Below are 16176 nucleotides of genomic sequence, written 5' to 3' on the forward strand. Positions count from 1 at the left end.
CCCTCCCCATCAGTGTGAGAGACCCTACCCCATCAGTGTGAGAGACGCTCCCGATCAGTGTGAGAGACCCTCCCCATCAGTGTGAGAGACCTTCCCCATCAGTGTGAGAGACGCTCCCTCTCGGTGTGAGAGACCCTCCCCATCAGTGTGAGAGACCTTCCCCATCAGTGTGAGAGACGCTCCCTATCAGTGTGAGACCCCCTCCCCATCAGTGTGAGAGACCCACCTCATCAGTTTGAGAGACGCTCCCTATCAGTGTGAGAGACCTTCCCCATCAGTGTGAGAGACCTTCCCTATCTGTGTGAGAGACCCTCCCCATCAGCGTGAGAAACCTTCCCCATCAGTGTGAGAGACGCTCCCTATCAGTGTGAGAGACCTTCCCCATCAGTGTGAGAGACCTTCCCCATCAGTGTGAGAGACCTTCCCCATCAGTGTGAGAGACCTTCCCCATCAGTGTGAGAGACGCTCCCTATCAGTGTGAGAGACCTTCCCCATCAGTGTGAGAGACCTTCCCCATCAGTGTGAGAGACCTTCCCCATCAGTGTGAGAGACCTTCCCCATCAGTGTGAGAGACCTTCCCCATCAGTGTGAGAGACCTTCCCCGTCAGTGTGAGAGACCTTCCCCATCAGTGTGAGAGACCTTCCCCATCAGTGTGAGAGACCTTCCCCATCAGTGTGAGAGACGCTCCCTATCAGTGTTAGAGACCCTCCCCATCAGTGTGAGAGACCTTCCCTATCTGTGTGAGAGACGCGCCCTATCAGTGTGAGAGAAGCCTCGCATCCAGTTTCTGGTACTATTGTAGTCAATGAGGAGTCCCGGAGTGGTGAGTCAAAAGTCATTTAATTCCTACTCAGAGTTAGCAAATACAGCAACTCAGCAACATTCCAAGCTGGGACCATTCTGGGATGCTGGCTCCCTCCTGGTCCGGCCTTTATCTCGGGGAATTAACAAACCCATTGTTGGGCCTCCGCCCCTCTCCGGGGGAGTTCCGCACACCACAAACCCCACGGGGAGATCAATTGGGTTGCACCCATGGGTCTTGTGGGGGTTATAGCAGGCACAAAACACTGAGAGATCAAAGTTCTGACCCTTCATGACTTTGTACAGTGGACGTCCAGTTGTAGGGGAGTGTGGGGGCTGGAGAGAAGCACTCCTGTTCCTTCTGGCCCACAAGCAGTGATATAAAGACCTTTCCTAGCTGTCCTTGCCTCCATTCACCTGCCTGCAATTCCCGATGCCTCAGAAACCCATCTACCCAATGTGAAACAGCAAGGCTGACAGCCCCGTCAACATATTTTAATTGCCAACTCACCTCCCAGGAGCTGGAAGACAACCGGCCATCCCCATAAAACCTGCAAGTGGGAAGTTTGGATGTGGGGGGTCAAGGTTCAGATTTTTGAGAGGTTTCAGCATCTTACTGGAAGCTAAGCTGCATGTTTTAGGATGGTGTTCATGAGATGTGTGATGAGCTCTTATATAACTAAGATTCAGGCCGTGAGGACCCAGTGAAAGCCAACTCATTTCCTCTGTGGGTAAAAGTACCAATTTTTAATTATAAACAAGTCACATAGTTTCTCTTGGTTGCAAACAGTGAGGTAATCTATCGGAGACACAGCGATGAAGTGCAGTGGTCCGGAAGGAAGAATGTACTCTTTAATTCTATTCAAAGATTGTCGCTATGATGGAAATGCTCACGTGGGGTCTTGCCTTCCTCTTTCAGCCATTGGGTAGCATTGGTTTCGAGGATATCCCTCCTTTGTTTGGGTATTGCTGCCAACTGCGCTTGGGCTGGAAGAGTGTCCAATTCTCAAACCTGTGCTCACTTTGTTTCGACTCCTCTTCAGGACGGAGAGGATTCTCATGACCTTTGTTACTCTTTGGTCTATTTTAGAAAGAAAATCCAACAGCAATGCTGTATTAGTGCAGGAGAGAACAACGTGAATCCCGCACATTGAGTTAAACTCAAAGGATGTAAATGTCATTTTTTAAAAAACATTTGAACCAAAAACATTTTCGGGGTTAATTCTATACCCCGAGACTAGGTAGATTTGACATGTAATGATCAAGATACATCTAAAATTCACAATTTCGACATCCAGTGCTGTTGATCACCTGATGTATCACTAGGGGTGAATATTGTGTGTGGATAGCACTACTTCAAGCAAGTCTACTTGAAGCTAGTGGAATCTCTGAAAGCGGTGGTGCTTTGTGGCTGAAGCAGGTGCTGACAGATGGTGGTGTAGTGATATTGTCACTGGGCTAGCAATCCAGTGGCCCAGGCTAATGCTCTGGCGACACGGGTTCAAATCCTACCATGGCAGCCGGTGAAATTCACTCATAGAATCATATCATAGAATCCCTACAGTGCAGAAGGAGGCCATTCAGCCCATCGGGTCTACACTGACCCTCTGAAGGAGCTAGAGGTAAGTATAACCCAGAGCAGCTGCAGTCGGACCAGGGGGTAGGAATAGAACATAGAACATAGAACAATACAGCGCAGTACAGGCCCTTCGGCCCACGATGTTGCACATCTAACCATCTAACCTACACTATGCCATTATCATCCATATGTTTATCCAATAAACTTTTAAATGCCCTCAATGTTGGCGAGTTCACTACTGTAGCAGGTAGGGCATTCCACGGCCTCACTACTCTTTGCGTAAAGAACCTACCTCTGACCTCTGTCCTATATCTATTACCCCTCAGTTTAAAGTTATGTCCCCTCGTGCCAGCCATATCCATCCGCGGGAGAAGGCTCTCACTGTCCACCCTATCCAACCCCATGATCATTTTGTATGCCTCTATTAAGTCTCCTCTTAACCTTCTTCTCTCCAACAAAAACAACCTCAAGTCAATCAGCCTTTCCTCACAAGATTTTCCCTCCATACCAGGCAACATCCTGGTAAATCTCCTCTGCACCCGTCCAAAGTCTCCACGTCCTTCCTATAATGCGGTGACCAGAACTGTAAGCAATACTCCAAATGCGGCCGGACCAGAGTTCTGTACAGCTGCACCATGACCTCCCGACTCCGGAACTCAACCCCTCTACCAATAAAGGCCAACACTCCATAGGCCTTCTTCACAACCCTATCAACCTGGGTGGCAACTTTCAGGGATCTATGTACATGGACACCTAGATCCCTCTGCTCATCCACACTTTCAAGAACTTTACCATTAGCCAAATATTCCGCATTCCTGTTATTCCTTCCAAAGTGAATCACCTCACACTTCTCTACATTAAACTCCATTTGCCACCTCTCAGCCCAGCTCTGCAGCTTATCTATATCCCTCTGTAACCTGCTACATCCTTCCACACTATCGACAACACCACCGACTTTAGTATCGTCTGCAAATTTACTCACCCACCCTTCTGCGCCTTCCTCTAGGTCATTGATAAAAATGACAAACAGCAACGGCCCCAGAACAGATCCTTGTGGTACTCCACTTGTGACTGTACTCCATTCTGAACATTTCCCATCAACCACCACCCTCTGTCTTCTTTCAGCTAGCCAATTTCTGATCCACATCTCTAAATCACCCTCAATCCCCAGCCTCCGTATTTTTTGCAATAGCCTACCGTGGGGAACCTTATCAAACGCTTTGCTGAAATCCATATACACCACATCAACTGCTCTACCCTCGTCTACCTGTTCAGTCACCTTCTCAAAGAACTCGATAAGGTTTGTGAGGCATGACCTACCCTTCACAAAGCCATGCTGACTATCCCTGATCATATTATTCCTATCTAGATGATTATAAATCTTGTCTCTTATAATCCCCTCCAAGACTTTACCCACTACAGATGTGAGGCTCACCTGTCTATAGTTGCCGGGGTTGTCTCTGCTCCCCTTTTTGAACAAAGGGACCACATTTGCTGTCCTCCAGTCCTCTGGCACTATTCCTGTAGCCAATGATGACATAAAAATCAAAGCCAAAGGTCCAGCAATCTCTTCCCTGGCCTCCCAGAGAATCTGGGAGATGATCTGATCTGACTGGACCAGACCTTCGGGAGGGCGAACTTGTGTTGGTACCGGGAAGGGCACAGTGCTATATTGTGTGAGGCACATTAGGAATGAGTGTAACGCTGCGAGGGTGAGAATGGGTATCTGGCCCTGAGGTAGGGAGTGCATGTTTGGCAGCGAGCGAGAGGGTGGGAGAGTGAATGAATCTTAGTCCCATCCTCGGGATTTTCACTCACTCTCACCACCCCACGGCAACAATTATACACCCACTGAGCACCCTGAGAGTGTGAGTGAACCAGACACGTGCACACTGAATCCTCTCACCTGGTCATTTTTTTTTCATTTATCTTTTAACTTATTAAATTGACTTCCGGTTGGGCATGTGCTGACTGGTCGCACACAGGGTGGCTCCTGCTTGAAGGTTTTGGTTTTGGCCCTTCCTGCTCGATTAATGGGCTCTTTGGTTGGAGGCTTTATGGAATAAGTGGTGGCTATTGAATTCTCCTCCAAGGTGGAATGTCGACGGGTTACTGCACCCGACAGAAGTCAAGGCGATGGTGCTGGAGGTGGCGGGTCTGCGTGGCCCAGTTACAGAAGGCATGGCGGAGACTGGGGCATCGTCCACCCCACTGCCAGTGGAGCAGCTGCTGGGATTGGTTCAGAGGGAACTTCGGCAGCATTGGATAGAGATGCAAGAGTCTGATCGAAGGCGATTGAGTGAGCGGTGGCCCCTCTTTTTGGGCCATGGAGTGGGGGGAGAAGAGCCTGGATTTTCAAGGTGCGACGACCCAAGAGGTGGAAAGGGCAGTCCTGGACCATGGTGGTCGAATTGTGGAGTTGGAGGCAGAGGTGGCGATGCTGGGAGTGGTCGGCAAGGAGCTGAAAGCAAAGGTGGACGAGCAGGAGAATCAGTCCAGGCGGCAGAACCAACGCATTGTAGGCCTGCTGGAGGAGATGGAGGGAACGAGTGCCATGGTCTATGTCTCAAAGATGTTGTCAAAGCAGGAGGTGGACTGGGAACATCGATCGTTAAGGCAGAAGCTGGGAGCAGGGGAGCCACCGAGAGCAGTGATAGTGAGAACACACTGATTCCAGGTGAAAGAGCAGATCTTGAGGTGTGCGAGGACGATGAGAGACTGTACTTGGGAGGGCCAGCGGATCCAAATATACCAAGACATTGGTGCCGACCTGGCCAAGCTGCAGACTGGCTTTGATCGGGCCAATGTGATACTTTAGCGAAATAAGGTCCGGCTCTGTGTTTTACCCGGCCAAACTTTGGGTGACTTTTAAGAGGAAAAAATATTATTTTACCTGACCCGAAGAGGCACACAGTTATATTAAAGAGCACGGTTTGGCAGAGGGTTGATTGGGGGAATGTTCATGGTGTTTGTGTTTCCGAGATGTTTGTATAATGTTTACCAATGTTTTCTTCTATTTTCACTTGTTGGCCTTGTTGGTATTTTCCAATGGTTGAGGGGGGAGGGTTCGGAGTCGTGGGTGTCTCTCTCATGTTGGTTGGGGGAGGGTATCAGTGGTGGATATGGATGTGGGTAGATATTGTGCGGGGAGGGGCAGTTTGGGTCATATGGACGGGGGCCTTTGTTTCAGTCTTCATGTGGGAGTTTCCACGTTAGTAAGTTAGTAAGTGTGCTGGCGAATGGAAGCAATGTTGGGGGGGGGGGGGTGGCAGGGGGACTGCGACGGTTAGCCAGAGTGGGGGTGGGAGCGGTGGTGAGATTGGCCGGGAAGGTGGGTGTTTATGGGGGAGGGAGGGGAGTGTGAGGGGTGAGGGGAGGGCGCTAGTGACGCTGGTGTGGCAGATGGTTTATTGGGCGTTGACGATGGCGGAGAGAATTAATAAGGCATTTGAGACTTTTTATAGTGGGATGTATAGGTTTGAGCCTCGGGGAGGAGGGGGTGGAGATGGTGTTCCCGGATGTTGAGAGGGAGAAGGGGCATGGATTGGAGGCTCCGCTGGGGTTACAGGAGGTTATGGAAGTGATCGGGTCGAAGCTGTCAGGGAAGGCGCCAGGTCCAGATCGTTTCTCGGTTGACTTTTATAAACGGTTTGCAGCGGAATTGGCCCTACATTTCCTGGACATGTTATCCGACTCTCTGGCATGGGGGGAGCTGCCAGCCACGTTGACGCAGATGTCGATTTCATTAATCCCCCAAAAGGATAAGTGCCCGGTGCTGTGTGGGTCATATAGGCCCATCTCCCTATTAAACACAGCTGTGAAGGTGCTGGCTAAGGTATTGACGAGCTGGTTGGAGGGGTGTGTGCTGGAGTTGGTGTTGGAGGATCAGACGGATTTGGAAAAGGGTTAGCAGTTGTTGAATATTATTAGACGTTTATTAAATGTTGTTATGACAGTGTCGAAGGGCAGGGTGCTGGACTTTATTGTGTCCATGGATGCGGAGTAGACGTTTGATAGGGTTGGGAGAAGGCATCTGTTCAAGGTTCTGGGTTATTCGGGTTTGGGCCCACATTTATTTCAGGGGTGCAGATGTTGTATGCAGCTAGTGTGAGAACAAATTTGATTAGTTTGGGAGATTTCCGGTTACTCAGGGGTACAAGACAAGGGTGCCCGTTATCCCCACTTCTGTTTGCGCTGGCTATTGAACCCTCAGCTATTGCGTTCCAGACATCACGGGTGTGGTCGGGTATTGTAAGGGGAGGCAGGGAGCACAGAGTCTCGTTGTATGCAGATGTCTTGTTGCTGTATATTTCCAATCCATTAGAATGGATGGATAAGATAATGGGCATATTGGTGCATTTTCAGGCTACAAATTGAATATGGCCAAAAATGAAGTGTTTCCAGTGAACCCACTGGAGAGAGGGGCAGGTTTGAGTGCGCTACCATTTAAGTTGGCCAGGAGTAGGTTCAGGTATTTGGGTATTCTGGTGGCTCATGATTGGACCATGATGTATCTGGCTGACTTCCAGTGGCGTTATGTAGGAGGAGGTCGCACGTTGGGCGGCTCCCAATAGAGTTCTCATTTTCTGGCCCTTTCACCCAGTTTTGGAGGAAACGTTTACATGAGCTGTCTTCAGTAAAGTTGTGGGAATTAGAGGATGTCAAAATCCCAATGAAAGAATACGGCACAAAGAGGAACGAGCGCTAGTCCGCCTGCGGGTCTGAGTTCGGTGCAGAGTTCTGTGGGAGGAAAGATGGCGGGAGCAAGCTCGCTGGATTGGGCTGCACCCATTACGGTGAACATGCTGGCTGAGGTGATGGCGGTGGAGTTTGAGCGGCAGTTTGCCAAACATTTTGAGTGGCTTGGGAAGGAGATGATGGGGACGCTCAAACAGCTGGTGGAGGATACGCTGGCCCCAATACAGGAGGCTCTTGGAATGATGTCAGTGATGGTGTGGGAGCATGGTGAGGTGTCGATGGGAATGGAGCAGGCACTGTCGGGGCACAGCGACCAGCTCGCCTTGATGGGGGAGGAGCAACGGAAGATGGAGGAAAGTAATAAAGGGCTGGAGAATAGGTCACAGCAGCAGAATCTTCGCATTGATGGTCTTATGATGGGCCAAGCAGAATCGGGAGGTGGGGTGGGAAGGCAGTGGTATTCGTATATACCACAACATCACGGTGGAGCTGGCAAGAATGTGGGTAGTCTTTAGTAGGGCGAAGGCAACGCTGTGCAAGACTGATGTGCGGTTTGGGGTGGTCTACCCGGCAAAGCTGAGAGTTATGTATAAATCCAAGGACCATTTATTTCAGACGGCGGAGGAGGCAGAGGCAGAAGGACTGGGACTGAACTGAACCTTTGATTTCTTATGTTGTGGTTGGGAGGGGATTGTTTGGGGACAGTGGGATAATGGGTCGGGGATTTGTCCCCTTTGGTTTGTTGTTTAGCAAGTTTGGTTGTTTAGAAGGGCTGGGTGTGGGCTTCCGGTGGCGGCCATGGAGGAGAAGGTCGCACATTTGTTAGCTCCCGTTTGTGACAGAATGTTTGGACCTATTCTCAAGTTTTCCCCCAAATTTTATTGGATAAATCGGTGGAAAGTGAGACGGTGAGGAGAAATTCCCCACTGGTGTATGGAGAATTGGACTAGAAGTGGCCGTGTAAGGAGACAAAGTTCAACAAGAAAGACACGGGTAGAGCCGGCAACGCGTGGAAACTATGGCGGAGAAGCAGGCTCGCTGGGAGATGGCACCGTGGTCAACGGAACAGTTGGTGACGTTTTTTGAAGAATTTTTCGCAAAGCTTAAAATCCCCTCCTAAAATTAACTGATGCATGTACAGGCTCGGTTTGTCCACCATCAACCTTTTCATAAACCTCACATCATCCCAATTCGGGGCATACACCCTAACCAACACCACCAACCTCCTCTCCAAAGCACCTGTTACTATAATGTATCTACCCCCTTGATCTGCCACCACCTTCTCCATCTGAAACCTCACTCTCTTACCCACCAGTACCCCCCCGGGCCCTGCTGTTTAATCTAAAGATGGATTGATCTAAGCCGTGCTCATTGACCCCACTGAGGGGGAGGCAGGGAGAGGATGGGGCAGGGTGGCGAGGATGTTGGCAGTGTTTATGAAGGAGATGGAGGGTGTGGTTCCGTGGCGGTTCTTGCATCCAGGGGATAAAGGGTGCATAATGTATATTCGCAGATTGATTTCTTTATTATGGGGAGGTTGTTGTTGTCAGGGGTAAGGAAGGCGGAACACTAGGCGATCATTATTTCAGATCATGCCCCGCACTTGGTGGATGTGGTCTTGGAGAAGGGGCCTGCACAGAGGCCGGCGTAAAGGTTCGACGTGGAGTTGCTCGTGGATCCGGGTTTTTGTGTGACGATGGCAAAGATGATTGATGATTATGTGGGGTCAATAAAAATGGGGCGCTCTCGCCGTCAGCGTTATGAGAGGAGTTGAAAGTGGTGGTAAGGGGCGAGATCATCCCGTTTAAGGTGCAGGTCGCTAGGGAGGCAAGAGAGGAGCGGCAGTGGTTGGTAGACAATATTTTGGAAGTGGATGGGAAGTATGCGGAAGATCCCACTTCGGAACCTTTGGCTAGTAGAAAGGAATTGCAGATGCAGTTCGACCTTTTGTCTGCAGGGAAAGCGGTGCGCCAGGTGAGGTGGGCAAAGGGTGTGGTATATGAGTACGGGAGATGGCCAGTCGCTTGCTGGCAGAACAGTTCCGCTGGCAGGCGGCCTCCCGGGAGATTGTTCAGGTTCGGCATGGGGTGAGAGGGCTGGTAGTTGTGCCGAAGCCGGTGAATAGGGCATTTGAGGAGTTTTATAAGAGGTTGTATAGGTCGGAGCCTCCCGGGGCATGAGTCAGATATGAGGGAGTTTATGGAGGGGTTGGAGTGTCCCATGATGGGAGTGGACATTACGGGAGTGTTGGAGGAGCCAGTGGGGATCAAGGAGGTTCGGGCGGCGGTACAGGAGATGCAATTGGGTAAAGCACCGGGGCCGGATGGGTTCCCGGTGGAGTTTTATAAGAATTATTTGTTTGCGGTGTTGGAATGGATTGGGATTGGGCCTAAGTTTGTGGCGTGGGTCAAATTGTTGTATAAAGAACCTAAGGTGAGTGTACGTACGAATGAGGTGAACGTGGGATATTTTCAGCTGCTTGAGGAAGGAGGCAGGGGTGTCTCATGTCCCCATGGGATCGGGACCAGCTCTGTAAACTGAATTTTACAATCTGGTGGACAAGGCCAAGGTGGATTCGTTGAGGTGGGATAGCCATCCCCTATCATTGGCTGTGCAGGCGCTTGAGATGAACGTTTTGCCCCGGGTCTTGTGTTTATTCCAGTTTTTATCAGTCTTCTTGCTGAAAGCGTTTTTTATGGGGGTGGAACGATGGATTTTGTCGTTCGTCTGGGCAGGTAAAGTAGCAAGGATTCCGAAGACGGTGCTTCAGCAGCGGCGACAGTCAGGGAGGGGGTTTGGCTCTGCCGAGATCATCTTTGCCTGGAATCTGCTGCCTGCTGCAGCCACAATTAAAATCTTAGAACAGGGCAAGGATGGGATTGCTAGTGACTGTAAACATAGTGGGGGGGGGGGGGGATCTCCATTTCGTCAGTCCCGTCGCTATGCGCCCCCGCTTGCAGCGGGAGCCTCGGTTCGGACTGCCGGCCAAGGGCGTTTCCCATTGTGCCCATTCCACGCCGTCGGGAAACCTGCGGGCATGGGGCCGCTGCCGGCAAAGTGAAGGATCCCGTTGACGGAAAATCCCGCAGAGGACGTAGGAGGCCCCTCGAGCTTGCACTGCCATTCAATAAGATCCTGGTTGATTGAGTTGTGTTCTCAATTCCACTTTCCATTCGGTCCCCCATAACCCCAGACGCCCTTGTCAATGGGAAAATCTGTCTAACTCAGCATTGAATGAGTTAAATGTCTCAGCCTCACTGCTATCTGGGAGGAAAGAATTCCACAGACAAACAACCCCCTGTGAGAAAAACCCATCTTAAAAGGGAGACCACTTATTCTTAAACTGTGTCCATTGGTTCTACTGTCCCCCGCAAGAGGAAATATCCTCCCGGTATCCATCCCATCAAATTCCCTCGGGATCTTGTATGTTACAATAAGATCACCTCTCATTTTCCAAAGTCCAATGGGTAAATGTCCAAGTTTTCGAAGATAAGCCCTTCATCCGAGGCATAAGTTCAGTGCAATTATATCCTTTTTCAAAGAAGGTGACCAAAACTGTCGACGGTATTCCAGATGTGGGGCGCGATTCAACTGCAAAAATTCAAAATCCGGTTTTGGCCGCATTTTGTGGGGTGTTTCGCAATGGCCATGTTGGTGAGATGAAATGAAAATTGCTTATTGTTACAAGTTGGCTTCAAATGAAGTTACTGTCAAACAGCCCCTCGTCGCCCCATTCCGGCGCCTGTTCGGATCGTAACCAGATCGCGGCCCATATTCAACGGCACTTAGCGCCAGAAATGAGCCCCCACGAGATTCTTGATGTTATTGGCTCCCTCACCGTCTGATTTCCCCCGACTCGCGTCTCAGGTCTCAGCTAACAAGGGCTTTTAAACGCTCCCTCGCCACTCACTCCCAGCCAACACACAAGCATTGGCAGCACGCAGGCCTGCTCCTCGCTTTGGCGATGCCCACTTGGCCAGGCTTCTTGACGCTGTGGTTGAGAGGCAAGCCATCCTGTACCCCTTAGGGGGTCGGAGGACCAGCAACGGTCTCACCAAGCTGCCTGGGAGGCAGTGGCAATGGCTGTCGATGCAGGCAGCATGACAAGGATAATAATCATAGAATCATAGAATTTACAATGTAGAAGGAGGCCATTCAGCCCATCGAGTCTGCATCGGCCCTTGGAAAGAGCACCCTAACCAAGCACACAGTTCCACCCTATCCCTACACCTCCAATCTATCCCCGTAACCCTACCTAATCTTTTTTGGACACTAAGGGCAATTTATCATGGCCATCCACCTAACCTGCACATCTATGAACTGTGGGAGGAAACCGGAGCACCCGGAGGAAACCCATGCAGATATCGGGAGAACGTGCAGGCTCCGCACAGTGACCCAAGCCGGGAATCGAACCTGGGACCCTGGAGCTGTGAAGCAACTGTGCTAACCACTGTGCTAACGTGGTGCCCATAATAATAATCTTTATTGTCACAAGTAGGCTTACATTAACACTGCAATTCAGTTAGTGTGAAAAGCCCCTGTACCATTATACAGTGAATGGTAGAACCCTCAAGAGTATTGAAAGTCAAAGAGATCTAGGAGTACAGGTCCACAGGTCATTGAAAGGAGCAACACAGGTGGAGAAGGTAGTCAAGAAAGCATACGGCACGCTTGCCTTCATTGGCCGGGGCATTGAGTATAAGAATTGGCAAGTCATGTTGCAGCTGTATAGAACCTTAGTTAGGCCACACTTGGAGTATAGTGTTCAATTCTGGTCGCCACACTACCAGAAGGATGTGGAGGCTTTAGAGAGGGTGCAGAAGAGATTTACCAGAATGTTGCCTGGTATGGAGGGCATAAGCTATGAGGAGCGATTGAATAAACTCGGTTCGTTCTCACTGGAACGAAGGAGGTTGAGGGGCGACCTGATAGAGGTATACAAAATTATGAGGGGCATAGACAGAGTGGGTAGTCAGAGGCTTTTCCCCAGGGTAGAGGGGTCAATTACTAGGGGGCATAGGTTTAAGGTGAGAGGGGCAAGGTTTAGAGTAGATGTACGAGGCAAGTTTTTTACGCAGAGGGTAGTGGGTACCTGGAACTCACTACCGGAGGAGGTAGTGGAAGCAGGGACGATAGGGACATTTAAGGGGCATCTTGACAAATATATGAATAGGATGGGAATAGAAGGATACGGACCCAGGAATTGTAGAAGATTGTAGTTTAGTCGGGCAGTATGGTCGGCACGGGCTTGGAGGCACGAAGGGCCTGTTCCTGTGCTGTACATTTCTTTGTTCTTTGTATCCCGACGCCTGTTCGGGTACACAGAGGGAGAATTCAGAATGCCCAATCCACCTAACAAGCACGTATTTTGTGACGGTGCCTTGTTGTCCAATGTTGGAAGAAGACCGACGTCATCCAATGAGCTGCAAGGGTAAATTTTCATCTCTCTCCTGGCATTCGTTTCGCCTGCCCCCCCTCAAATTCCCAACCCCCCCAAATTGCTGGCTGATACAGCGCACCCTCTCCATATCCGATCTTCATGCTTGTTCCTCAGGACCCCCTGGCCAGCACAACCCCTTCATGTCCAGATGCAGTGCCCAGACATGCCACCTGCTATAGACCTCTGACCCATCAAGCGTGAAACTCACAATGCCTTCTCATTGTCCTTGCAGGAGAAGATCGCCCTTAATAAATGGGAAAGGGCCAAGTTGGGGGCAGAATCCCAGAGATTCAAACCCTCACCCCCTGTGAGGAACAGGCCCTGGAAATCGAGGGGTTGACCGAGGAGAGTGGAGTCACCAACAGCGAGGTAGGCCTGCGCCAGAGAGGTGAGCATCCACTGCCCATTCACCCAGATGACCTGTCTCAAGTAAGTTGCTCATGTCAGACAAAATGACCCTTCCCTCTGACTGACCACATGTCCATTGTCTCACAAGATCTCTATCTGATGAGGCCAGGCCATCTGGAGTCATACCCTGCCCCCGTCACCCAAGAGACCACCTTGGAGGAGAGCTCCGAGGACACCACCGGAATGGCATCGCAGCTATCACTCCCACCTTCCATCGGTGCAGAGACACACACCTCGGTGGGTGACATGAGTAGACAGGCTTCTGGGGCACAATTACGTGAGCACCACACAGTTGCCGATGCACATCAGGTGGAGGCAGGAACATCCAAGATAGACAGTAGTCGGAGGTCTGCTGGATCCCAGGACTCAGCTGGGTCCCAGTCAGATGCCGAGCCTCTGGACAAGGTTCTCCCAGAGCTGATGCAGATGATAGGATGTAACCATGAGATTCAGGAGGGGGTGTCAGTGACTCTCCAGCAACTGCAAAGCCAATTGCAGGGAGTCCCAAAGGCTTCAGCTGCAGGAGGTGGGGCCAACAATGAGTGGCACCGAGGTCAACGCCGCTAGGGTGGCGACCGCAGTGGAAAACCTGATACACGACGTCTGCGTCTTGAGTGGTGGTGTCCAAGGCATGGCTCAGTCTGTGACGGCCATTACTGAGGGCATCAACATCACATCCCAGTCACAGAGGGATGTGTCTCAGACCCAGGTAGACATTGCCGAGGCACTGCAGAGCATGGCTCAGTCACTGAGAAGCATTGCTGCTGGCATCGGCACCACGGTGTAGACAAAGGGGAGCCTCCATGACTGGCAGTGCCAGATGTCACAGGCCTCTGGAGCTCTCTCCAGCTGCCTCTCCATCTATGGAGTTCCCCAAGCCCTGCAAGCACTGTCAGGGAGGAGGAAGCGCTGGAGGCTAACCTGGGGCCGGCCACCAAGGAAACAACGTTGGTCTCCAGTTCTTCCAGTTCTCCAGTGATCTGCCAAAGGCATCAAATGCCACAGAGCGCAGGAGGCAGCAGGCTGCCTCCACCTCTGATGTGCATTTTGGGGACACATCTGGATGTAGCACTTGACCATGAAAGATCAAGAAGAGTGAGGAGCACTGAGTGGGCACTGGTGAGGTCACTATCCGTAGCTAGGAGGAATGGAAATCTGGCACAGTAAAATGTTCACTATTATAATGTATCACACCTGATCCATGTGAAGCCTCTGGGACATTAATATTCACAGTGGGCTTGCCTGCACCCCCACCCCCTGCCCCCACCGGGCACAGTTGCACAGGATACTAAGCCCCTTGCGCAGACCCCGTTCAGAGAATGGGTGTGAGCGCCCTGTCAGCAGAAAGATGAGTTGGGGGGAGGGAGAAATGGGGGGGGGAGGGGAAAAGGGGAAATGGGGGGAGGAAAGAAAATTCATAGCATCATAGAATCCCGATAGTGCAGAGGCCTACCCCATACCCCACATATCCATTGGACACCAAAGGGCAATTTAACTTGGCTGCAAATATGGGTTAATGAAAAAGATCACATTTTTTGGGCGCGATCCCGATCTCTCCATCAAGATGGATTGGGTGAATCGCAACAGGATTCATGCAAGGTGCAGATCTCCATTTTGGTCTTTCTCGCTCTTCACCTGATGTGAACGGATCCGCGCCTGGAGCAACGGGTCGCCGAATATCTCCGTGGTTTTCACTTTCTGGGAATTGACAGCGGCTGCTCTCTCTGCCTGAGCTAGCAGGTGTAGGGCACAGGTGAGTTTTTAAACAGTGATTTTTTTTCACTGTCTCTGTTTGAACTGCTCTCTGGCATCCAGGTTGGGTCCGTGTGCTGGGAGGATGGGAGGGAGGGTCTATGATGGGGGGCTCTTTTGTGGAAGGGTGTCTGGTGGGGTGTCTCTGATTCAAAAAAAAATGTAATTTATGGGATGTAGGATTCCCTGGTTAGGCCGGCATCTGTTGCCCATCCCTAGTTGTCCTTCAGAAGGTGGTGGTGAGTTGCCTTCTTGAACCGTTGGAGTCCCTGAGGTGCAGGTACACCCACTGTGCTGTGAGGGAGGGAGGTCCAGGATGTTGCCCCAGCGATAGTGAAGGAACAGTGATATATTTCCAAGTACGGGTGGTGAGTGACTTGGAGGGGAACGTCCAGGTGGTGGTTCTCAGGTATCTGCTGCTCTTGTCCTTCTAGATGGTAGTGGTCGTAGGTTTGGAAGGTGCTGCCTAAGGAACCTTGGCGAGTTTCTGCAGTCCATCTTGTAGATGATACACATGGCTGCCATTGTTCGTCGGTGGTGGAGGGATAATATTTTTGTGGAAAGGTAGCAATCAAGAGGGCTGCTTTGTCCTGGATGGTGTCGAGCCTCTTGGGTGTTGTTGGAGAAGCACTCTTCCAGGCAAGTGGAGGGTATTCCATTATACTCCTGACTTGTGCCTTGTAGATGGTGCACAAGTTTTGGGGGATCAGGAAGTGAGTTACTCGCCATAGGACTCCTAGCCTTGGACCTTCTCTGGTCGCCACAATATTAATATTGGCATGTGAGTGTCCCTTTAAGAAAGGTTTCTGTCTCATCACACGGCATTCGTGATGTCATTGTGTGGGTGGAGCTGGGCTGTGGCACTGTGGGCTTTACTTTCGCTTTGAGATTTTGGACTGGTTTGAGCTGCACAGGATGGAATAAGTGTCTTTATCTTTCTTTTAAAAGCTGTTTCAGACAATTGCTTTCTGGAAGGAATTCAAATCTGCTGTTTGAAAAGTGGAACAAAGTATCAGTAACAACAGTCTTAGTCAAGTGAGAATACTGTGTTCTGGGCCACGCCTTTGAAAAGCGGTTTCTAGTTTTACTTGGATTTCGTTATTGAATTGGAACAGTTAAGGGGGAATTTATTAAGGGTTATACATAGATTATTGTAGTTGTGTGGGGTCTTTATGTTTGTAATTGATAGGTGGTGAAAGTCCGGGTCAAGCCAAGCTGGGGGCTAGCACTATTTGGAGTAGTGGACGAGCCAGGAGTGCAGGAGGCCGGCATTCTGGCCTTTGCTTCCCTAGTAGCCCGGCGAAGGATCTTGCTAATGTGGAAGGAGGCGAAGCCCCCCAGCGTGGAGGCCTGGATAAATGATATGGCTGAGTTTATTAAATTGGAAAGGATAAAGTTTGCCTTGAGAGGGTCTGCGCAGGGGTTCTACAGGCGGTGGCAACCGTTCCTAGACCATCTCGCGGGGCATTAGATGAAGGTCGGACAGCAGCAGCCCGG

The 16176-nt window shown here is 50.7% G+C and overlaps 1 protein-coding gene across 1 annotated transcript in view; it reads right to left on the reverse strand.

Moving 5' to 3' along the window:
* Positions 1–1533: 1533 nt before the first annotated feature.
* Positions 1534–16176, reverse strand: part of p2rx1 (purinergic receptor P2X, ligand-gated ion channel, 1) — a 297386-nt gene continuing 282743 nt past the window's right edge. Inside the window, exon 12 of the mRNA XM_072469151.1 lies at positions 1534–1883. Coding sequence (XP_072325252.1) covers positions 1872–1883 — 12 coding nt within the window. The 3' untranslated portion in view covers positions 1534–1871. The remainder of the gene's footprint in view (positions 1884–16176) is intronic.

The sequence above is a fragment of the Scyliorhinus torazame genome, chromosome 12 (assembly GCF_047496885.1).
Source record: "Scyliorhinus torazame isolate Kashiwa2021f chromosome 12, sScyTor2.1, whole genome shotgun sequence".
Lineage (NCBI taxonomy): Eukaryota > Metazoa > Chordata > Chondrichthyes > Carcharhiniformes > Scyliorhinidae > Scyliorhinus > Scyliorhinus torazame.